The sequence below is a fragment of the Orycteropus afer genome, unplaced genomic scaffold (assembly GCF_000298275.1).
Source record: "Orycteropus afer afer isolate SDZICR_OR568_19922 unplaced genomic scaffold, OryAfe1.0 scaffold00314, whole genome shotgun sequence".
NCBI classification, from domain to species: domain Eukaryota; kingdom Metazoa; phylum Chordata; class Mammalia; order Tubulidentata; family Orycteropodidae; genus Orycteropus; species Orycteropus afer.
In genome coordinates this window covers 4,136,986-4,161,775 of record NW_006921901.1, presented here as the reverse complement: position 1 = coordinate 4,161,775, position 24,790 = coordinate 4,136,986, and the positions used below count along the sequence as shown (strand labels likewise).

The 24,790-nt window shown below is 39.8% G+C and overlaps 2 protein-coding genes across 2 annotated transcripts in view; one reads left to right on the top strand and one right to left on the bottom strand.

Annotated features, from left to right (window-relative positions):
* Nucleotides 1-6,162, bottom strand: part of LOC103206425 (JNK1/MAPK8 associated membrane protein) — a 25,026-nt gene extending 18,864 nt beyond the window's left edge. The window contains exons 1-3 of the mRNA XM_007951884.2: nt 6,073-6,162; nt 5,314-5,468; nt 1,819-2,025 (exon numbers count right to left, since the gene is read on the bottom strand). Of these exons, the coding sequence (XP_007950075.1) occupies nt 1,819-2,025; nt 5,314-5,375 (269 nt within the window). The 5' untranslated portion in view covers nt 5,376-5,468; nt 6,073-6,162. The remainder of the gene's footprint in view (nt 1-1,818; nt 2,026-5,313; nt 5,469-6,072) is intronic.
* Nucleotides 6,163-8,293: 2,131 nt separating this feature from the next.
* L3HYPDH (trans-L-3-hydroxyproline dehydratase) overlaps nt 8,294-24,790 on the top strand; it is a 25,268-nt gene continuing 8,771 nt past the window's right edge. The window contains exons 1-4 of the mRNA XM_007951883.2: nt 8,294-8,801; nt 15,091-15,260; nt 21,550-21,672; nt 23,486-23,623. Of these exons, the coding sequence (XP_007950074.1) occupies nt 8,294-8,801; nt 15,091-15,260; nt 21,550-21,672; nt 23,486-23,623 (939 nt within the window). The remainder of the gene's footprint in view (nt 8,802-15,090; nt 15,261-21,549; nt 21,673-23,485; nt 23,624-24,790) is intronic.

The following is a 24,790-nucleotide window of genomic DNA, read 5'->3' as shown; positions in this document are numbered from 1 at the left end:
CCTGGTATGATGAAAGATGAGAATATATCCATTCAGGAAGTCCAATGAACCCCAAACAGGATAGACCCCAAAAGAAAATCACCCAGACATATCATCATCAAACTTACCAAAAACAAAGACAAAGAAAGAATTATGAGAGCAGCACGGGAAAAATGAAAAGCTACCTACAAGGGGCAACCAATAAGACTAAGCTCGGATTTCTCAACAGAAACCACGCAGGCTAGAAGACAATGGGATGGTATATAGAGAAAAACTTCCACCTAAGAATTACGTACCCAGCAAAATTGTTCCTTTGATATGATGATGAAATTAGGACATTTCAGGATAAGCAGAAATTAAGGGAATTTATTAAAACCAGACCAACCTTACAAGAGATGCTAAAGAGTGCCTCTGGACAGAGAAGCAATAACAGCCAACAACAACTGACCATTAACACACATGATGATATAACCCAGAAACCAACCCAGCTATGAAGTATCCAAAGTAAATAAGCCTACAAGACTGTAAACAGGGAACCTGAGACATCAACTAACAAATAAGGATGACTACAAACCAAAAAGAGGGAAAAAAACTTTGTCGTTATAGACCTTCTAGATGGTAGGGAAGTCAAGACAACTACAAGATAGAATGGACTGTTCTAAACTTGGGATGAAAACTATAAATCACAGGGTAACCTCAAACAAAAATGATAAACCTTCACATCAAAAAGAGGACCAGCAAAAATATTCAGCAAATACTAAAACCATAGCAATGAAGGAAGTGATAACATGATTCATAAACAAAATGAGCTCAGCATAGAAAATTATATGGAACAAAGAAATTGACACCACGAAAAAGCACGTAACAAAAATGACAGCAACAAGTTCATATCTGCCAATAATTACATATCTGGCAAGGGACTTATCTCTAAGATTTACAGCAGAAGAGTGGATGACCAAACTATGGTACATACACACATAATGGAATGCTATGCAGCACTAAAAAAGAATGTAGAGTCTGCATAACACCACATTATATAGATGAACTTGGAGGACATGATTGTGAGTGAAATAAGTCAATCACAGAAGGACAAATATAGTATTAGTTTGTTTTCGTGGAGGGTCAAGGCAAGGTTTATATATGAAGGGAAACTTTGTTAGTTGCCAGGGGTGGGAGGGGAGGGGAGAGAACACTGCAAAAAAAAAAAAAAAAGCATTGACCCATGTCACTTTAGTTTTATGTATTTCACTGTACATAAATTATATTTCAATAAAATGCATTTTAAAAAAAAGAAACATTAAAAAAAAAAAAAAACACCCAATGCCATGTAGTTGATTTTGACTCACAGCAACTCCCTTTGGGTTTCCAAGGCAGTAAATCTTTATGGAAGTAGATTGCCCAGTCATCCTTCTGCAGAGTGGCTGGTGAGTCTGAACCGCCAGCCTTCTGGTTAGCAGCCAAATGCCTTAGGCATTACGCCACCAGAGCTCCTTAATGTATGCCTTAAAAACCAAACTCCATGTCTTCGAGTTGATCCCGACCCATAGAGACCTCTCCGTGGGTTTCCAAGGTAGTATTACTACAGAAGTAATCTTCCTTCTGAGGAGTGGCTGGTGGGTTTGAACCGCCAGCCTTCTCATTAGCAGTCAAATGCCTTAGGCACTACGCCATCAGAGCTCCTTAAGAGAAGATAATGTATGCCTTAAGAGAAGAAAATGATTTCTGCATATTTCCCCCAGTGCCTAGAAGCCATTTTATAATGCCCAACCTACTGAAATAAAATCTACAGTAATAATCACAGCTTTGTTTTTTTAAGTGATCTTAAGTCTAAATACTTACAATGGGTAGACAGCTTCATGAGTACAGTGCACTGTGGTAATATAATCTGGACTTGGGTTATAAAGCATCGTGTACCAATCAGAAAGCATCATTACTCGACATGAACGGATATGAAGAACACCAACTGGATCACTCACGAGTAAGGTGACAATAGCTGCCATGCTACACTCAAATAATGCAGTGATGTGCTGGAAAAGTGCACTGGAACTAGAAAACAACAAAAAGCAACAATTACTAGAGGAATTTCAATATTTAAATAGTTTTTATTAAAAACTGTGTTTCAAGATCTAGGTTCTAAAAAAATTTTAAAAGAAAAAATCCTGAAACTAAAAAATCTTCTAAAACATTAGAAAAGCCAATTATGTGAAAACTAGAAGAGTTTATAACCCTGTTTACTAAGAAGCGTAAGTGAGTACTCCTAGGTAAGACTCTCCTAATATTATCTAAATATCTAACAGAAGAGCAGAAATTACATTTATCCTTTTTCTTTAGTATTTTGACAAATTATTATTAATAAAAACTTCTTAAAGTCATCTATATATCATTTGACTTAGAATATAAAAATACATAAAACATTATATTACATATTTTAAAGCAAATAATAAACATTGTGAGCTAATCACCTAACCTAGTAATTAGAACATTATCAATAACTTTTATCTACCTTTGTGTCTTCCCCACCACACACCCATGTCTCTCCCAAAGGCAACCATTATAAATTGTTTAACACTTCATTGTTTTACTAAAGTTTTTATGCAAATATAGTTATGCTTAAAACCACTGTTCAGTTTTATTTCTAAACTCTATAAAATGATATCACACGAATGAAAATCTTCTGAGATTATTCTTTTTTTCTATTCCAAATTACATTTCCAAGATTCATCCATGTGGTGGGTTATAACTGAAGCTCAGTCATTTTCACTACTGTATAATATTCTACTGTGTAACTAAATCATGATTTGTTTTTCCAGGCTGCTTTATTACTTAAATATGTTTCAAATATCTTCCTCTTAGTTTGCTTGTTAAAATTTCATTTTGTTTGTGATAATCTTTTTATGTACAGATGTTCTAATTTTTAACATAGTTGACTATTAATTTTTTTTAGTTCTAGTTAGCAATAAAATGTTTTGCTTAAGAAATCTTTCACCACCCCAAGATAAGAAAAATATTATCCTATATTTTCTTACGAAAGTTATAGTTTTGTATTTCACGTCTAAATCTTCTAACTGCTCTGGAACAGATTTCTATATATAATGTAAAGTAAAATCTAACTTTAGATTTTCCAACTTGGATACCCCTGTGTCCCAGCAGCATTTTATTGAATAGTTGATACTTTCCCCAAACTGATTTATTATGCCACTTCTGTCATATAAAATTTCACATATAATTGGGTCTGTTTTTAGGCTAGCTAGTTCCTGGGTTCCAGTTATCTCTCCCTGAGACAGCTGAGTAATACAGTGATGCTTGATATTACCTACATTATTCTTCTGATAATGGAGAAGGATGTCATGCTTGGTAGGGTGGAGGGTCAACGAAAGAGGGGGAGGCCTTCAACGAGATGGACTGACATGGTGGCTGCAATGATGGGCTCAAGTATAGCAAGGATTGTGGGGCTGGCGCGGGATCAGGCAGTGTTTCGTTCTGCTGTGCATGGGGTCGCTATGAGTTGGAAACAACTCGACGGCACTTAACAACAACAACAACATTCTTCTGAAGCAGTTCTGGCTATTATTGGCCTTTTGCTACTCCATATAAATTTCAGAACCATCTTGTCAAAATACATAATATAAATCTAATGTAAGCTGGATTTATAGTGAAACTAAAGATCACTTTAAAGAAGAATAATATCTTTTCAATAGTGGGTCCTCCTAATCATGAAAGTGGCTTATATAGCTCATTTAGGTTTATTTTAATGTCTAGTCTTAACTACTTTACAGCACATGATGTGGTACTTATACATGGAATGTAGGGACATAACTTTTTTTTTTTTTTTTTTTTAATATTTACCTTACAGCCAGCCCTTTTTACTAAATTTTATTTCTAGTATCTAGTCTATGGGTGCTTTTGAGTTTCTTATTTGAACAATGTTTCAGTTATCTAACACTGACAAACAAAATACCCTAGAACTTAAAAGTTTCAAGTTGGCTTGAAACAACTGCTGGTTACTTCTCACTATTCTAAAGTATGATGGGTCAGCTGGGCAGTCCTTTCTGCTCCATGTAATGTTGATTTGGGCTACAGTCAATCGGAGGCCTGACTAAGCTGCAACATTCAAGACTACTCACTCATTTCGCAGGAGTAAATGCTGGAGCACTACTGCGACTGTAGAAGGGAGCACCTTGGCTTTCAGGCTCTCTTCCACATTGCCTCTCTTTTGTCTTTGGTGTTCTGCAATTTAACTGTGATGCATAAAGGTATATTTGTTTTTTTATTTATTCTGCTTGGGAAGTTATTTTCCTTCTTGAATCTGTGAACCTATGTTTTTCATTATGTCTGTAAAACCTATAATCAGATTATCTTTAAATATTTGCTGCTCTAACTCATTTTCTAAGATGCCAGAGGAATTAAAAGAAAACTTGTATTGCTGAAATGTACTAAGGTAGAATACAGCTCCACATACTCAGTGGAATAAAGTTCACATCCTTATCAAAAACCTTTTACCTTTTCTGGCCTCAACCTCCCTTTCCTACTCCTTTTTTTTACCTCTCTTCCATTTGCAACCCACACTTTTGCCACCCCAGACTACTTCTATTCCCACCTTCAACAGGTCACATATTTTAGATCTCTATCCCATTGATCATTCTGTTCCCCCTGCCTAAAATGCCCTTTTTTTAAAAAAAATGCTTTTCCTATCCCATCAGGCATAGTTTATCTCTGCATTCTTTGTAACTCCTAGGGCATTTTGTTTGTAATTCTTTCACTACACTTTTAAGACTCACTTGTACTATATTGTTGTTGTTGTTATGTGCCGTCGAGTCGGACCCGACTCACAGCGACTCCTCCTTGGGTTTCTGAGGCAGTATCACTACGGAAGTAGATTGACCCATCTTCCTTCCAAGGAGTGGCTGGTGGGTTTGAACCGCCAGCCTTCTGGTTAGCAGTCAGGTGCCTTCGGCACTATGCTATATTAGTAGTACTAAATGACAAAGTGTTCTGGAATGATAAACAGTTTGTGATAGTAACCACTGTAAAAAAATATTTTTCTTTTTTTTTTTGAGAAAACCAAGCAGGAACATAACTGACAAAAAGAAAAATATTCCTTTCAGATCATTTATAGTAAAACAAACACAAGGTAGTTCGCTTATTAATTAGTTACTAAAGCATGCCCTGTATCATTGGGTTTTCTTACCAGAGTCAAAAGTAATCAGAACATTATGGAAAAATAGGCTGACTGCACTTAAAACAACCCAAAAAATATAATTATTTGGTAAAGTCTTCTAGATGATAATTATTCCAACATCAGCCTATCCAGATACATTCAAAGAAAGTGCTAACCTCTTTTTCCCTGAGTACCATTCAATGAAGAACCAATGCAAAACAAGTGGAAGCATAGCCATAAATCCAAGATACAGCCAGTCATAAAGCTCTGGAGACTCTGTGCAAGGCTGACAGTATTTCTGTGCATTTGTTCTCTGTCCTCTTGGGCACACCTACAACAGATGAAAACAATACTTTATGTTTCTACATTATTTTAGAATGTCAACACCCAAGAAAATCATTTTACAAGATACCACATTTCAGTTTAAACATCTAAGCTTACATGTGAAGTTTTAAGAAATAACAAAGAGGCAACATAAGGCAAAAAAAAAAAAAAGACATTATATTTACTATATAAAGCTCTTACAGGACTCCCTTTTACTAAATTTCTAAAACAGGTGACTATTTAAAAAAAGTTGACTATTCAATGACTATTTTCATTCAATGGAAAACCTTATTAACGCTTATAAAAATAATTTCAAGGAAATATTCTGTAGTTGTAATGTTAACTTATTAAGTCATTGTACCAAGTCATTAATAGACTAATTAGAAATTCCTGTGAAATAATAAAATGTTTTTAAAAATACTTAGCAATTGTGACTGTAAGAAAAAAATCATTTACTACTGACAATCAATATAACACAAAAAAGAATTTTATTAATGACTAATCCTTTTATGAAGCAATGAATATGTTTTTTAAAAAAGATATTATATGAGAAAATATTTCAAAAGCAAATAGATTTAAAAGAAGATATAACTTATAAATGTAAAACTTACCCCACATTCTCCATATATTTCAGTTGAGCCATTTTTAAATAATAGCGTCTTTCCACAATAAAGTCCAAGGCATGCTGGTTGAATATCGACAGCTTTTTAAAAACAAATGTCAGCACAGTAACATCTTTTGTAATTATAAAAAAATAATGCAATAGCTGAAGCACTTCACATAAATATTTAATCAGTTTCAATTTTAAAACTCTACATATTTGACAACAGTCTTGATACATTCCATTTTAAACATCTATTTCTGCTTTTACACTGTGACCCTGCAGAGTGTTAATACTGGAACCTTGCAGAACCTGCCAGAAAAGTGGATCTGTTCCCAGAACACAACACCTAACCTGGTATATCTCCAGCCAGCCACTCCCCTAGATTAGAGTTTGAGACTTTCAAATTTCATTGGTTAGAAATTAAATTTTTTTTTTTAAGTGAAGAACTGATAAAGAGTACCACCTTTTTATTTTGTCTTTATTTTGCAAGTTAACACCAAGGGAGCAGAAAGGACTTAATAATTAATTTCAGAATAAAGAACAGGGGTTTAAAGTAAATAAAACCACTTTTCTGCAAAGTTTATTGCACTGTTCTTTTATTTTCCTGGAGAACAGGTGACAATTTCATGAAGGGCTGTCACCGGGCCTCTGACCAGCATTTGAGAGTCACTGCTTTAACATCAAACCTCTACTCCTCTCATCTCAAAGAGAAAAAAAAAAAAAATCTCTTTACAAAATAAAATCTGGGAACTACAGATTGCCTTTGACTTCATCAACTGGGGGATGGAATTTTAGCAATAACATTTGAGTTCCTTAATTCACGGATTTATTAATTCAATAAATATGTACTGAGTGTCAGATTCCACTGGCTAGAATACAAAGATGCCGAGGAACGTGTCAAAGACCCTACAGGCTAGTGTGGAACAAAATACTGAACAATTGTAGTCCAGATGTGAATTACTTTAGAAAATAATTTTTCATTTTATGAATACTCTTGAACACTCACTTCCCAAATTCTTCATGAATTCACATTAGAGAAACTGCCTGGCCCACAATGCTCTTTCTCCTTTAAAATTCAAGTAAACGTTTCATTTCTTTTTGTGCTGCTGAAAAAATGAAAAATTGCACTGATTTAACTGTCTCAAGTTTAATACTTTCACTTTCACCAAAGTTCTAACTTGTTTTTTGGAAATCTATGGGCTCCTTTGCCTTCTTTGCACTTCAAAAAACAAAATAAACAAAAAAACCCACCAATTGTAATCACAGAGCCTTAAAGTAACACATTATAATGCATCGTGGTGGAAATCAAAGAATTGGAAGCTACTTCTATATAAGCTTTGCATCTATAGATGTTTAATAAATACATTTGAACTTAATTGAAAGTTTCTCAAAATCCAAGGTCTGAAAGCCAACGCAATAAACTTGAAAGCACCAGCTCATCATCGACCTGTGTCTGCTCAATTTCCCTTTCACTTCTCTTGGTGAACTGGGGCTAAAATTTTAAGCCTTTTCTTTTTGCAGCCTTGTCCCTCTGTGAAAGGCCCTATAAACGTCCTGTTGATGCTGAAGCGGGAGACAATGGTTATTCAGCGTCCGCTTCCTTTACTGTTTCTTGTACACCCGCGCTTTTAGTTTTGAAGTCAACCCCCATGAATGTGTTTCCTCCACATTTAACAAAGGAACTGAAGTGACATTTCGAACTAAACAACAAAGGACTGGCGCGCGGCACACAGCCGGTTCACATCTGCAGCCCGTCAGGAGTCGAGACCAAGCCAACCACGGGAGGAGTCTCAGGGTCAGTCCAAACGCGAGTAAGGAGCGAGAGTCGAGGATGCGCGCTAACCAAAGGCCGCCCCAGCAGAAGCCGCGCCCAGAGCCGGCAGGGTAGGAAAAAAGCAGAAGCTAACGCAAAATTATCCTTGACCTCGGCGACCACTCACCCATTGGCCACTCGAAATCTCCCCTCAAAAACAGGGAAGGTCCGAATACAGCCGACCCGGTCCCAGCGTCCGGACATCCGGGCCACCGCGGCCCCGGCAGCTCCGCCTCCTGGTAACCGGGACAACTGCTCCAAAGCCCCGCCCCCGAGTCGCGCTTCCTGGGTCTGGGTCCCGAGGCCCCGCCCATGAGACCGTCAAGCGTTCTGCGTCTCTCGCTGGAGATAGGCGGTGGGTCCTGTGCTTGAGGCCAGCGCAGTGAGGCGGAGGTAGAGATCCCGGATGCAGACGATGGAACGCGCGCTGGCTGTGCCCTGGATGCCACCGCATGACCCAGGGACCCCAGCGCTGTCTGTGGTGGAGATGCACACGGGCGGTGAGCCCCTGCGCATCGTTCTAGCGGGCTGTCCAGAGGTGGTCGGCCCCACGCTGCTGGCTAAGCGTCGCTACGTGCGACAGCACCTTGACCACGTGCGACGGCGGCTCATGTTCGAGCCCCGGGGGCACCGGGACATGTACGGAGCCGTTCTGGTGCCCAGTGAGCTGCCGGACGCTCACCTAGGCGTCCTGTTTCTGCATAACGAGGGCTACAGTTCCATGTGCGGCCATGCCGTCCTAGCTCTGGGCCGATTCGCCGTCGATTTCGGGCTGGTGCCTGAGCCCCCAGTTGGTGCCCGGGAGGCCCGCGTCAACATCCACTGCCCCTGCGGGCTAGTAACCGCCTTCGTGGCGTGTGAGGGCGGCCGTAGCCGCGGCCCGGTGCGCTTCCACAGCGTCCCAGCCTTCGCGGTGGCGACAGGTAAACTGCGGGACCTTCTAGCCCCGGGCGGCGCTACAACCGGGACACAACTAATGATACTAACAGCCTCTCACTGGGTGGAATACCTACGGCGCAACTAACTCAACCTCAAAGCCCTTGCCATTAATAAAAGGGTAATTCTAAATCACTGCAAACGTGTATCAGCAGCCTAGCGTTGCAAATTTGTTCAGTGCCTTCAACTCGTTTATCCTGCAGGTATATTGAGGTTTTGGGAGGGCCGTGAGGAATTCAGACAAATGTTTCCCCCTTACTCATTGCCTTGTTCACCCGTCACGCATTTTCTGGAGATTTCCTCCTTGGGTAAAGCAAAGTAAGCTAAGGTCAAGGAAAGCTTAGGTCAAAGCAAAGTAAGCAAAGTCAAGAAAATCCAGTTTCCTGAAATTTCAAGCTGGGCTCAATATACCTGCTATTATTGCCCCTAAAACACTGTCTTTTCATCACACACTGTCTAAAGTGCCTTCCCCACTTCTTTGGGAGAGAAGTAAGAATAAATGAACTAAGCAATTCATACACCATGAAGAGACAGGTGCTGTTGTTCTTATTTATGAACAGGGACAGACTTACTGCCTGAGTTCAAACACTGCTCAACTGCTTAAACCTGTGCGTCCTTATCGTGTTGTTTAACTAATCAGTGCCTGCATTTCTTCATTTGTTGTCTCAGAGTTGTGTGAATTAAATGAACCGGCACTAAAAAAAACGTGTAAAATAGATTCCTAGAGTTGAAAAGACTATTAAGAATTCTAGCTGCCAACTCAGGACCATAGTATTGGGGCACACCAGACTCAAATGGTACAACAAAATACAATATAAATCTTGTTCCACAACCTACTTTGGTGAGTAGCGACTGGGGTCTTAAAAGCTTTCGAGTGGCCATCTAAGATGCAGCTAATGGTCTCCTATCATCAGAAGCGAAGAAGAGTGAAGAAAACCAAGGGCATTTGGGAACAATCAGCCCTCAGACATGATGGACCTCAAGACCAGAAGAACTGGGTGGCGCTCGGCTACCAATGCCAACCACTTGGGAAGGGATCAAAACTGGAGATCTTGGACAGAGTGGGAGGAAAAACATGGAACAAAATTCAAAAACACAATAATGACCAGAATCACTGGTTGGATGGAGTCTGGTGGAACCCCCAAGACTATGACCCTGGAATACACTTCGGGACTGGGATAAAACTCACTCCCAAGGTCTGGCTCTCAGCCCAGCAGTAAATAAGACTTACATACAGAACACTCATCCCAGGGTGATGCACCCACCTTCTCTACGGAGATACATCCCTTAGAGCAGTTGGCCATGGGGCACCACAGGGGCAACATTCACACGGAAGAAAACCTGGACAGACAGGAGTGCGTAACTAACAAGGGTACAGGAAGAGGGGGTTTACTGGGATGGGAAAGGAGGAGAGTGGGTTAGGGGTGGAGATGGTAATTGGGGAGTGAAACCAAATGTACACGAAATGGTGAATATAAAACATTATGCTCTAAATTTGCACCTCAAGCACAATTAAAAAAAATCTATAGGTGTATAGAGCTTTTAGGAACCCTGGTGACAACAGCGGTTAAAGCACTTGGCCATGATTGAAGCATTCTACTGCTAACCAAAATGTTGGCGATATTGCTTCGCAGGAGCTCTGGTGGCGTAGTGCCTAAGGCACTTGACTGCTAACCAGAAGGCTGGCAGTTAAAACCCACCAGCCACTCCTCAGAAGGAAGGTTGGGTAATCTACTTCCGTAGTGATACTGCCTTGGAAACCCAAGGAGGGGTTGCTATGAGTCGGGGTCGACTGGACGGCACATAACAACAACAAGAACAACATGGCTTCGCAAGAGAAAATGTGGCATTCTGCTTCCGGAAACTTGATGGGACAATTGTACTCTGTTTTATACTGTCACAATGAGTCAGAATCAACTCGATGACAGTGGGTTTGGTTTGGTTTTTGAGTAGAGCCTTTGGGAGCCCCCCAGGTGGTGCATGTGGTTAACATACTGGGCTGCTAACCAAAAGGTTGGAGGTTCAAATCCACGAAGTGGCGCCTAGGAAAATAGGCATGGCAATCTACTTCTGAAAAACATCAGCCTTGAAAGTCCTATGAAGCACATTTCTACCTTGACACACATGGTGGGGTTGCCATGAGTTGGAGTTGGCTTCTCTGGCACCAAGTAAGAGCCCCTTAAAGGTTTTGATGTGTTCTCTAGTGCAGAGCCTTTTGCGTCATGTAAATCAGGCAGACTGTAACCAACCCATTATGAAGGAGATCCCTCATGAGGATGACTTGGCAAGCTAACATCTGGTCTGTCATCTAAAGGGCTGTATTCCATCAGTTAGGTTGTTTACTACTCATGACTGGAAGTGAGCTGGTAGTGAATTTAGTCAAGCAGAAATAGGGTTATCCCCTCTTCATAGGCTTCAAGCCTTGTAAATCATTCTGTTCTAAAATAATCAATCTTGATCTTTTCTGAGGAATTAGATTCCAGATTAGCTTGATTATGAATGATACAGTAATACCCCAGGCATGTGTCAGTCTTAGAGCAATCTTAGCACCCAAAACACACAATTTGATGAAGAATGCCTTTGAGGAAATTGATGCCACTTACTCCTTTAGGAGAGACTCATGTAACATCTGGATTGGGAGGGCACATGATGAGAAACGGAGTTTATGTTTAGGGCTACATCCAAAAAACCTTAACACTTAACTAGCTTGGCAACCTCAGCAGCAGATGGGAACACTCCACATTTTGTGGAAGTGACAACAGGCAGATCATGATATCATAGCTGGAAGCTATTTAGAGCAGGGGCAGCATAAGCACAGTAGTCCTTGAGAGCATCACTATGTGACAACATAATAGTTCAAAAAAAAAAAAAAAAAACCAAAAACCTAAACTCATTAAGTTGATTTTGAGTCAAATCCGACTCATCAACCCCCTTGGGTTTCCAAAGCTGTAAATCTTTATAGAAGCAGACTGCCTCATCTTTCTTCTGCAGAGCAGCTGGTGGGTTTGAACCACTGATCTTTTGGTTAGTAGCCAAATGCCTTCACCACTGCACCACCAGAGCTCCTTAACATAATAATAAATAATGTCATTAATGGCCCTTTGAATCATTGAAACACTCCTAAATCCTCCATTTTAAAAAGTGCATGAAAGTCAGACTAATAGTGCTTAAAATCACTGCCTAAGTCTGTACCTCTGCTCTGTTGCCTCCCCACCTCCATGAACTTCAGCAAGAGAGACAATGCCTAAGTGTCATCATCTGTAAAATCAGGATGACAGTAGTGGAGGGTTGCTATGAAGATTAAATAACTCCACCTCCACCCCAATGCACTCAAATACAACTCCTTTATTTTCTCCACTATATGCCAACTACCAGTGGGTTGTCAATGAATAATGTTGAATGAGTAACTAAATAAATTCAGAGATTATGCTGAATTAGCAACTATAACCGGTCCTCCTGAGAGCCTTTTTCTTACTGGAAATTAAACTTTTGGTTTAATATTAACATTTATTGCATCCCTTTTGGGAGCTCTGATAGCATAGTGCCTAAGGCACTCGACTGTTAACCAGAAGGCTGGCGGTTCAAACCCACCAGCCACTCCTTGGAAGGAAGGTTAGGCGTTCCTACTTCCGTAGTGATACTGCCTTGGAAACCCAAGGAGGGGTCGCTATGAGTCAGAGCCGGCTCGATGGCAAACAACAACAATGTAAGGGATGCCTAAGCCAGGCACTCTGTACCTATTACCACATGCAATTCTCAGAACTTATTTGAGGGAGGAATAGCAAATACTAGGACACCAAGCCCATGAATGCTAAGTGGCAGAACCAGTATCTGAACCCAAGACTATCAGACTGTGTTCCTCTCATCCTTAAAATTTTAGTAGTTTGAAGAGATGTGTGTTATTTTTCTGGAAAACTAACGTATGAAAACTCATTCACACATATAGTATGTTTTAAAGTTTGTTTTTCTTTTTTACCAAACTGAATTCCAAAAAGGGCAAAGGCTGTGTTTTATTCATCTTTATACCTCTTATATCTTCCACAATATTTAGCTTATAGTAGGTGCTAAACTTTGTTGTTGTTATGTGGAGTCGGACTCAACTCAAAGCAACCCGTCCTTGGGTTTCTGAGGCAGTATCCCTACGGAAGTAGATTGCCCAAACTTCCTTCTGAGTAGTGGCTGGTGGGTTTCAAAACCCACCAGCCTCCTGGATAGCAGTCGAGTGCCTTAGGTACTAGGCTACCGGTACTAGGCTACTAGAGCTCCCCCCTAAACCTTGTTGTTGTTGTTGTTGTTATGTGCTGTCAAGTTGGACCTGACTCATAGCGACCCCTCCTTGGGTTTCCGAGGCAGTATCACTACGGAAGTAGATTGCCCCGTCTTCCTTCTGAGGAGTGGCTGGTGGGTTTGAACCACCAGCCTTCTGGTTAGCAATCAAGTGCCTTAGCCACTATGCTACCAGAGCTCCCACCCTAAACCTTAAGGGAAGTAAATCAAATTAAAATTTCAATGATATGCTTGCATAGAAGAAAACCTTACATGTTGGCTTGCATTTTAGATAGAAGTTGCATATTTTAGTGCAAAAGGTTTGAGCTTTTGTGTCTCCTTGTCTTGGGTTTGACTCCAAGCTTTGCCACTTACTTCCTGAGTAATTCTGGGAATAAAATGAGGATAATAAATAATACAGTACCTATTTCCAGGGCTAGGGAGCTAATGTATGTAAAGTACCTGGCACATAGGATGTGCTTATTTGTGAAACAACTTTTAATTTTCAATGGTCTACTGAAAATAGTCACTAAAATAGTTACAGATTATTACTAGAAGTAACTTTCAACGTCATCTGATTCAAATCCTTTATTTTAAAGATAAGGAAACAAACACCATGAGGTTATTGATTCTACAATAGCTTTGTTCTGAGTGTTTGCCTGCAGGAATCTTAAATGAGATAAAAATAAATGAGTATATGTTTGTATACATTTATATAGGAAAATCTTTTGTTTTGACATTGTAGCTGAGGAAAATAAATTTGTGAATGGGATCCAGCATCTTCACTATTTCAAACAATGCTTATTTTGGTGAGGGCTGGGGACTGCATTTTCCTTCATGACTTTCACAGTTTGATGCCCTAAGGTTTTCCCTCTCTCTGCTTTTATGATGTTTCCTGGAAAGATCCTCAGAGTAGTTAGCAATTACTTATGTGGGATTGGGGAAACATGGCATTCAGATGTTCTGTAACTTATGCAAACATCATTAAATTGAAAATAGAAATAGATACCTTGCTAAGGATCTATTATTATATTGCCTGATGCCCACTGACTTGCTTTGTATATTTGCTTCATTTTTTTCTATGGTGTTGTGAAGATATCAGATCCTACTTGTCTGACCCCAAATGTGTGGATCAATCAAATAATCTATTGTCAATTTATCTATCATCTATTATCAGTTCCTTCCTAGAAGATGCACTACATGTGCTAGGTCAGATCAGAGACGAGTTAAATGGCACAGTCCTCCAGACTGCCTGAGACTTCAGACATTGGTGGCATTTGGGGTTTTCCACTCCCCTTTCAGGATGCCACCAGTAAACTTGGGAATCTCAGGGACTCCCCTCACTTCTGACATGCTGGTTATGAATTCAGGGATCACCCCTACTCTCTCAAGATACCAGCCATAAGCACAGAGGCCCCCAGGGCTCTGTCACTCCTGACCTGCTGGTTCCCACTACTCCTTTGGGTTTGATAATTCTATAGAATGATGCACAGACTTCAGGAAAGTGCTCTCCTTACTACAGTTTTATCATAGCAAGAAGAATACAGATAAAGAGATATATAGGGGAGGTTCAAGAGAGTTCTCAACAAGGAGCTTCCATGTCCCCAGCAGGGACAGGTACACTCCCACATACATGGATGTCTTTTACCAACCAGGAACACCATGGAGCTTCCACGTCCAGAGCTTTTGTTGGGGCCTCATTTCTAGGCGTTATTGATTGAATCAGCCCTTCCTCCACTGAGGTTGGCTGATATGAAGTGGATCTTTCTGGTCTGGCCAACCTGAGTCACCTGATTAGCATAAATTTATAGGTGTGGTCTAGAGGCCTCATCAAAGACATTTGGGAAATTGCAAGGTTTTTAGAGGTTCTCTCTCAGGGACCAAGGACAAAGATCAGATTCTTTAGGTAAAGTTAAAATTAAAAATGTAAAAGTTTTAAATATGTTTATTTCTGTTGTGATTTTTTTTTGCCAAAATATTAAACTTATTTTCAAACACATGTTTTTTTAGACCTCACAGTTGATGTTCCTGGTCATGGAAAGGTGGTGGTAGACATTGCATATGGTGGCGCATTTTATGCATTTGTCAGTGCTGAAAAGTTTGGACTCAGCATTTGTTCTGCAAAAACAAGGGACCTCGTAGATGCAGCAAGTGCGGTGACAGAAGCAGTGAAAGCTCAGGTCAGTATGATTGCTGCCTTAGTAAAAAATGCTCCTCTGTGGCATGGAGAAAATATCAATTATTGTGCCTATAAAGAAAATTAAATATCTGTATATTTAAATTACTAGTAGTACTCAGAATAAAGTAGTGGTTAAAATCTTAGGCTCTAGAGCCAGGCTACCTGGGAGTTCCAGTTTGTAATCAATAACCTTTGCAACCTTTATGACTTTGGACAAGTAACATAACCTCTGTATGCCTAGGTTTCCTATCTGTAAGATGGAAATTACAACATACCTACTTCATAGGTTTGTTGTAAGAATTATACTAGTTATTATAGGTAAAGGACTTAGATTAGTGCTTGTCTAGTAATGTTCAATCAATGCTAATAATTATTAATATGCATATATATTATTGTAGTTTATGGTTATTTAAGGATACAGTAAATATATAGTATTCCACTAATTTGAAATTCAAGTGCTTGATTATTCTCTCTGTAAACTTGAAAATAATAAATGTAAAATAAAGCAAACAAAGTAATTTTATTGAGTCAGACAAGGCTTTCTCTTACTTCATGAAGAACATTAATTCTCACTTATGGAATTTTTCCCCTATTGCTAAGAAGTCACTCAAATAACTATTCAAATAACTGGTATTGGCATGGGGAAACTATTCTGATACAGTCAGTTTAGATAACAAGTCTAAAGTAGTCTTTCTTTTCTAGTACGAGTCTGCCATTTTACCTTGAAACTAGGACCGATGAGTAAAACATGTTGTAGTATTTGAATGCTTTGGCATATGAGAGTTATTATTCTAAGTAAAAAAATAAAAATAAAAAATCTAGTAGGAGCTCTGGTAGCATAGTGCCTAAAGCACTTGACTGCTAACCAGAAGGCTGGCGGTTCAAACCCACCAGCCACTCCTTGGAAGGAAGGTTGGGCAATCTACTTCCGTAGTGATACTGCCTCAGAAACCCAAGGAGGGTTCACTATGAGTCAAGGCCGACTTGATGGCACATAACAACAACATAGTATCTAATATACTTGTACCAATAATTATTTATGGTGTATTTTCCTTAATATTTCTGAGGCTTGTATGATTTAAATAAATAAATATATATATATATAATGAACATATATACTATATTGCAGTTTGAAATTATACTTTCCCAGGTCTGTCAATACACCTTCATATTTGAATTATTTTATCATAGTACCTTAAGGAAGATGGGGCAATCTACTTCTGTAGTGATACTGCCACGGAAACCCAAGGAGGGGGTCACTGTGAGTCGGGTCTGACTCAACAGCACATAACAACAACAACATTAGTGACATACCAGGCAGGAGAACTATTTTGTGAACTCCTGACCATTCATACTGCTGATGTAGATGGAGGGAAAGGCCATTTGGGGGGAGAGGGAAACTTAATATAAATTCATCTTCATGTATTCATTCTGTTAACAGACATTTGCCAAGCACTTATTGTATGCCAGACACTGTGCTAAATACCGAAGATCCAAAGGAAAAAGAAACTCTACCTTCAAGGAGCTTGGTCTAGGTGGGGAAGCACACCTCTTGTTATCTATTGAATTGTATACCCCACAAAGGAAGTCCTAACCTCCAGCACCTGTGAATGTGATCTTGCTTGGTAATAGGCTTGTTGAAGGTGTTAACAGTTGACATGAAGTTATACTGGAGTGGGATCCTAATCAAGTCTGAGTTGTTGTTGTGTTTTGTCAGATCCAACTAATAGCAACCTCTCCTTGGATTTCTGAGGCAGTATCATTATGGAAGTAGGAACCTTCCTTCCGAGGAATGGCTGGTAGGTTTGAACTGCTAGGCTTCTGGTTAGTAGTCAAATACCTTGGAACTATGCCACCAGAGCTCCAGTGAGTGGTTTCCTTATAAAAAGTGGGGAAGAAACAGAGACACAGAAGGAAGATGGCCATTTGAACATGGAGACAGAGATTGGAGTGATATCAAAGATTACCAGAAACCCCAAGAAGTTAGGAAGAGGCAAGGAAAGGTGTTTGTCTAGAACCTTCAAAAAGAACACGGCCATGCTGTTGTCCTGAATTCAGAATTGGTGAGACTTTGTATTATGTACTTCGGACTTGTTATCAGAAAGGACCAGTCCCTGGAGAAGGACATTATGCTTGATAAAGTAGAGGGTCAGTGAAAAAAAGAAAAATCCTTAATGAGATGGATTGACACGGTGGCTGAAATGATGTGCTCAAACATAGCAACATTGTGAGGATGGCTCAGAACCTAGTAGTGTTTTGTTGTGCTGTACATAGGCTTGTTATCTATCTATCTATCTATCTATCTATCTATCTATCTATCTATTGTGATTTGGGTGAAACTTTATAGAGCAAATTTATTTTCCATACAGCAGCTCACGTACACTTTGTCTCATAACATTGACTGCAGTTTGCCACAGTGTAACAGCTCTCTTCCCACTTTCTCCCCATAGTTACCTCTTGCCTGTGTCCTTCCCTCCCATGTACTCCTACCCCCTGAGCTATCTCCCTGTGCATGCACAGCCTTTCTATTCTCCCATGATTAATCTCTCCAAGGAGTGTATCTACCTAATGTAAATATTCAGCTCATATGCCTATCTTTGTTTGGCTGGAAGCCACAGGAGTGGGTTCAATTCCAGACCTGAAGGGCAGCTAGAAGCCATAGTCTCAGGGGTTCCACCAGACTCTTATCAGACCAGCAAACCTGGTCTGATAAAAAAAGAAAAGAAAGAAAAACCTTTTTTTTTTTTTTTTTTAAATGATTTTGAGTTTCGTTCCACATTGTTCTCCCACTCTATCCAGGATCTCCTATGTAGATCCCTCTCTGAGTGGTTGACAATAGTAGCTAAGGCACCATCTAGTTCTTCACCATCTAGTTGTATAGACTGAGGATTACATGGTATACCAGTCACTTGGACTAATTGTTTCCATGAATCTTTGGTTTTCTTCCTTCTTCTTTGCTCTGCATGCGGAGAGACCCATCATTGCATCTAGATGGCTGCTTGCAAGCTTTTAAGGTCCCAGTTGCTACTCGCCAAAGTAGGATATGGAACAATGTTTTTTGTGTAGTATGTTATGCCAATTGAGCTTGATGTCTCCTGCAACCATAGTCTACGTAGGGTTGTTCTGAGTTGGTTGATGGCACCTAACAACAACCACCAATGCTCTAGAACTATGAGAAAATAAATTTCTGTTGTTTCAAGCCACTCACTTTGAGGTACTTTGTTATGGCGGTCCTAGGAAACTGATACACTTGTGAATGGTGTGATGTTCTAATGCTGCTATTGTAGAGGTGAGGAGTTCTGGTGGTGTAGTGCCTAAGGCACTTGACTGCTAACCAGAAGGCTGGCGGTTCAAACCCACCAGCCACTTGTTGGAAGGAAGATGGGGCAGTCTACTTCCATAGTGATATTGCCTCGGAAACCCAAGGAGGGTTCTCTAAGAGTTAGATCTAACTCGAAGGCAGTGAGTTTGGTCTTTTTCTTTTTCTTTTTTTTTAATTGTAGAGGTGGAGATAGAGGCTTTAAAATGGAGAACTAAGCTCTAGTATGAAGGCCTCTTTGGCTTGGTCTTAGATGGGCTTATTGGATTTTAAGAACACAAATTCATTCAGTTGCTTTAAAAGATTATAGGGTTTTCAGTCATATTCCTAGACATTACAGAAATCCTGGAAAAATTAAACTACCAGACCTCCCAAGAACAGGATGCCCCATACATTTGGGCCTGAGCACACTTTACCACTGACGTGACTTAGCTTCTCTGCCAGATGACTTTGTCTTCTACCACAGTTTTTTTTTTTTTTTTTTAAATCCATTTATTTCTCTTAATAGCATCTGCAGGAGCTCTGGTAGCATAGTGCCTAAGGCACTTGACTGCTAACCAGAAGGCTGGCAGTTCAGTCCCACCAGCTACTCCTCGGAAGGAAGTTTGGGCAATCTAGTTTCATAGTGATGATACTGCCTCGGAAACCCAAGGAGGGGTCACTGTGAGTCGGGCCCAACTCAACGGCACACAACAACAACAATACCATCTGCATCTTATGCCTTTTGCTTGTTTGTGGCCTCTCAGGGACTATGACGGTATCAATGCTGTTAACTTCAGGATACTCCCTGATTTTTCCATATATTCTCTTTAAGTTCATGAGAATGAGAGTATGATTGAGCAACCATGGCCAGCCATTCAGGGGATAGTGCTACAAAGAGTGTGTATGTATAAAGTAGGGCTGTTCCATTGTTGTTGTTAGGTGCCGTCAAGTTGCCACCAACTCATACCAATCTTGTGTACAACAAAACAAAACGCTGTCTGGGCCTGAGCCAGCCTCACAATCCTTGCTATACCTGAGTCCATTGTTGCAGCTGCTTTGTCAATCCATCTCATTGAGGGCCTTCCCCTTTTTTGTTGACCTTCCACTTTACCAAGCATGATACCTTTTTTCAGGGAATGGTCTCTTCTGACACCATCACCAAAGTAGGTGAGACTAAGTCTGGCCATTCTCACTTCTAAGGAGCATTCCAGCTGCACTTTGTCCAGGACAGATTTGTTAGTTCTTCTGACAGTCTCATGGTACTTTCAATATTCTTCACCAACACCACAACTCAAAAGCATCAACTCTTCTTCGGTCTCATTCACTGTCCAGCTTTCACATGCATATAATATGATTTAAAATACCATGGCTTGGGTTAGGTGCACCTTAGTCTTCAAAGAGTTATCTTTGCTCTTCAGCACTTTAAACAGGTCTTTTGCAGCCAATTTGCCCAGTGCAATATGTCATCTGATGTCTTCACTGCTGCTTCCATGGGTGTTTGTGGAACCAAGTAATATGAAATCTTTGACAACTTTAGTCTTTTCTCCATTTATCATGATACTGCTTATTGGTCCAGTGGTGAGGATTTTCATTTTCGTTATGTTGAGATATAATCCATACTGCAGATTGTAGTCTTTAGTCTTCACCAATAAGTGCTTCAAGTCACCCTCACTTTCAGTAAGCAAAGTTGTGCCATCTGCATATCACAAGTTGTTAATGAGTCTGCCTCCAATCCTGATGCCATGCTCTTCTTTATATAGTCTTGCTTCTCGGATTATTTGCTCAGCATACAGATTGAATAAGTATGGTGAAAGAATACAACCCTGACAAACTCCCTTCCTGATTTTAAACCATACAGTATCACCTTGTTCTGTTCAAACAACAGCCTCCTGGTCTATGTATAGGTTCCTCATGAACACAATTAAGTGTTCTGGAATTCCTATTCTTATCAATGTTATCCATAATTTTTTTATGATCCACACAGTTGAATGCTTTTGCATAGTCAGTAAAACACAAGTAAACATCTTTCTGGTATTCTTTGCCTTGAGCCAAGATCCATCTGACATCAACTGATATCCCTTGTTCCACGTCCTCTTCTGAATCCAGCTTGCATTTCTGGAAGTTCTCTGTCAATATGCTGCTGCAACCGTTTTTGAATTATCTTCAACAAGATTTTACTTGCATGTGATATTAATGATATGGTTTGACAATTTCAACATTCTGTGGGATCACCTTTCTTTGGAATGGGTACAAATATGAATCTCTTCCAGTCAGTTGGCCAGGTAGCTGTCTTCCAGATTTCTTGAAAATTAGAAGGGACTCAAAGTATAGTAAGAGTCATGTTGTTGTTAGGCACCATCAAGTTGGTTCAGACTCATAGTGACCCTGTGTACAGTAGAATGAAATACTGCCCAGTCCTGAACCATCCTCACAATTGTTGCTATGATTGAGCCCCTTGTTGCACAACCATGGTGTCAATCCATCTTCTTGAGGGTTATCTTCTTTTTTACTGACCCTCTACTTTACCAAGCATGATACCCTTCTCCAGGGACTGATTCATTTTGATAACACATGCAAAGTATGTCATGAGATGAAGTCTCACCAAACTTTCTTCTTAAGAGTATTCTGGCTGTACTTCTTCCAAGACATATTTCTTCACTCTTCTTGCCATCCATGATGTGTTCAGTATTCTTCACTAACGCCATAATTGAAAGGCATCAATTTTTCTTCAGTCTTCCTTAATTCGTTGTCCAGCTTTTACATGCACATGAGGTGACTGAAAATACCATGGCTTGGGTGAGGCACCCAAGTGAAATCTTTGCTTTCTAAAACTATGTTTATTCATCTATATAGAGATTCCTTTCTCTAAGGGGTATCCCACAAATGATAAACATCAAAGTATTATATCTAAGAGTTCTCCATCTTCATTATATATAAGTTTGAATTAAAATATTTTTTTTACATGTGCTTTTTTTTTTGTTATTTTCAGTTTAAAATCACTCATCCTGAGAGTGAAGATCTTGCCTTTCTGTATGGAACTGTATTAACAGATGGAAAAGATGCTTATAGTGAGGAACCAACCACCAACATCTGTGTGTTTGCAGACGAGCAGGTATTGAAACTGATTTTAAGCACAAAAGCCAGATAATATGGGACTAAAATTTTATTCTCTCCGCAGCTAGCCACCCTACCTTTCTGTGCCCCAGTTTCAGAAAAACAAGGAGAATGCTTGCCCCTTATTTCTTACAGGGTTGTTGGCCCTGCAGATAATGTGAGATGATAAAGTGTTTGATATAAATTCTCAGTACTCTTATCTTCCATTCTGTGAGCTAAACTTCTATTCACATACTATAAGCAATCCTTTCTTTTTCTTTGTGGCCAGGATGTATATATGACTTATGTCCAGTATCAGGTTATCATGAGCTAGAAGACTCAGCAATTTTATTGAGAGGAGTAAATATTAAATGTGCTTTCCAAGTAGACTTCCTCTTTCCACTAGGAAGTTATCCATGCAACCCATATAAAGAAATGCATTATCCAGATCCCATGAACAGGAATTTTGGACTCTACTGATCTATTCAATGACAACTGTCTTTATAACAAAGTCAGTTCGAAATAGGATTTGCTCAACTTCTTAGACTCTGTTATAGGAGCTCTGGTGGCGTAGTGGGTAGGCATTTGGCTGCTAACTAGAAGGTCAGCAGTTCAAACCCACCAATCTACTTCCGTAAAGACTTATAGCCTTGGAAACCCAAAGGAGGTCTCTATGAGTCGGAATCAACTCGATGGCAGTGGGTTTGATTATTTTGGAGTAGAATGTGCTATACATTGTGTGGATTATTTGATGCACAATATATTTGAAACAGTCTGAGTCTAATGTGGAGGGAAATGCTTCTTCCTCATTCCTGATATTTAGTGTCAAGTGAAAGGACCCCCCTCCCCATTAGTGTAATCCTGCTGGCCTCTTTCCACCTCCTCATTCTCTGTGACACAGGGGAGGGGGAGGTGCTTAAACTGATGGCAGAGTTTGAGAGGAGAAATAAGGTGTGGGAGATGCCTGTAGAGGGTTGGTGTTCCACAGTTACGGAGACAAAATAGTGTGCTTCATTTAGGGATGTGGTGGTGGGAAGCTTCCATGCCACATCACGCCCTCAGAAGGCATCCCTTATGAGTAATAAAGGTGATATTTTGGTCTCAACCTGCCTTCTACTTTGACTTATTTCTCAATCAGTTCAGAAATCAGGCAAGGAAGAGAAGGGTGCTTTTTTATTGAGCTTCTTCTCATCTCAATATTTTTGGTGATAATTTCTTTGAAGTGGAATTTTATCTCTGTTCACTTTAGTAATACAAAGGTAAGGCACTTATTGTACTGTGCAGTTTGGCACTAGTGCTGATTTTCTGTTTATTCTACATTTTACTCAGAAGGCTTACTAGTTTTTTGTCACTTTTATCCATTAGAGTTACTACTGCTTAGACATGTAGACTACAAGATCTTTATAAATTCCTTCTGTGATTTTTAAAAGTATTATTTTTAAGTTGAAAGTATAATATAAATAATTTCTAAATGAAATTTTAAAGAAAAATTTCTTAAGATGTACAACAACTGGATCACATAATATATATATGTAGTTTTCTTTTGGATCTGAAGACATTTAAAAATGTCTTCTGTAGGCAGTTATATTTTATATATTGCTTGTAAAAATTAACTTCTGTAGCAACATTTAATAAAACACCAAAAATACCTCAGAAGTAGTATGAATTTTTGTTTAATAATTATATCCTGAGATATTAAATTTGAATGCACAAGGAATTCTGCAAAGCCCTTATATATTAAGATTGAGCATTCTATTTCCCATATTTTATTTTTCAATTTACATACATACACATATATGTACATACACACATTTTCCCTTGTTTTGAAACAGGTTGACAGAAGCCCTACTGGCTCAGGAGTGACAGCCCGTATTGCCCTACAGTATCACAAAGGACTTCTAGAACTGAACCAGACCAGAGCCTTTAAAAGCAGTGCCACTGGCTCAGTATTCACTGGGAAGGTGGTGAGGGTGAGTGACACACCCTTAGTTGCCTGTTTGTAAGTGTATTGTTTAAGAGATGAAGAAGCCTGAGTTTGGATGTTAGGTAGATTCTTTACTCAGCTCTGAGATCATTTTAAAGCAGGCCTGTAAGAACATCTGTTCATCTAGGGCAGAGGTTCTCAAAGTATGGTCTTAAGGCCGCTGGTGGTACCCAGGTCTTTCCCAGGGGCCCAAGAAGGTCAAAATCATTTTATAGTAATACTAAGGCATTGTTTGCTTTTGACTCTCCTTTGAAGAGTACATGGTGGGAAGAGTTCTGGTAAGATGGTGGACTAGGCAGAAAGACTGCACAGACCCTCTTCAACAAAGAAAAGGGAAACCAATTAACACAGACACAGAAGATATTCCTGGATCCCTGAGCCTTGAAGGGAAGGATATAGAACTGGACTAAACCACAACTAGCAGAAGAATTTGCATGAAAATAGCAAAAAAAGGAGACATATGGAGCTGCGGTCTGGCAGCGATCCCAAGTGAGCCTGATGGCACAAACAGCTTGGAGAGTGCTGAGTGTTGTTAGGACCTAAGAATTAACCTAAAAATCAGCCCTGCTAGCCAGGGACTGCATGGAGGACTGCTCTGGTGGCTGGGGAATAAATAGAGAAGGTGAAGAGAAAGGCAAGCTGAGCTGTGGACTTTTGCTTCTCTGGAGGGTGCCACCAATTTGAATGTTTACAAGCAGCTTGATCATTTTGGATATTTAAAGAGACAACGCTCTCCCAGATTCCAGGGGCTTAAGAACAGGTTCTACTTGCCAGCAACCCTGAGGACACTCCAGACCTGCATGACTGAAAAGTTTTTTGATTGTTATTCAATTGTAATTTTTGTCTAACTGAGTGGGAGACAGCAACAGTCCCCATAAGACACAACTACACCCACACCTACTGCAACTTCACTTACTCAAAGAGAGCCATTACCTCCTTCTCCACCAATGGGCCAACGATAAAAAACCACCAAGAAGAGTCTGAATCACCCTTGGCTGTTCTTCACAAACAGTTAACAGATATCTAAATACAACAATGCCGTGATGTCTTGGAGATAACAGACCATCACAGTCCACACAAAGAAGCAGGATAAAGTGGTAGAAACAAGGGAGCAGGATACAGACCCAAACACATCCTTGAGGAAGAAGCAGCA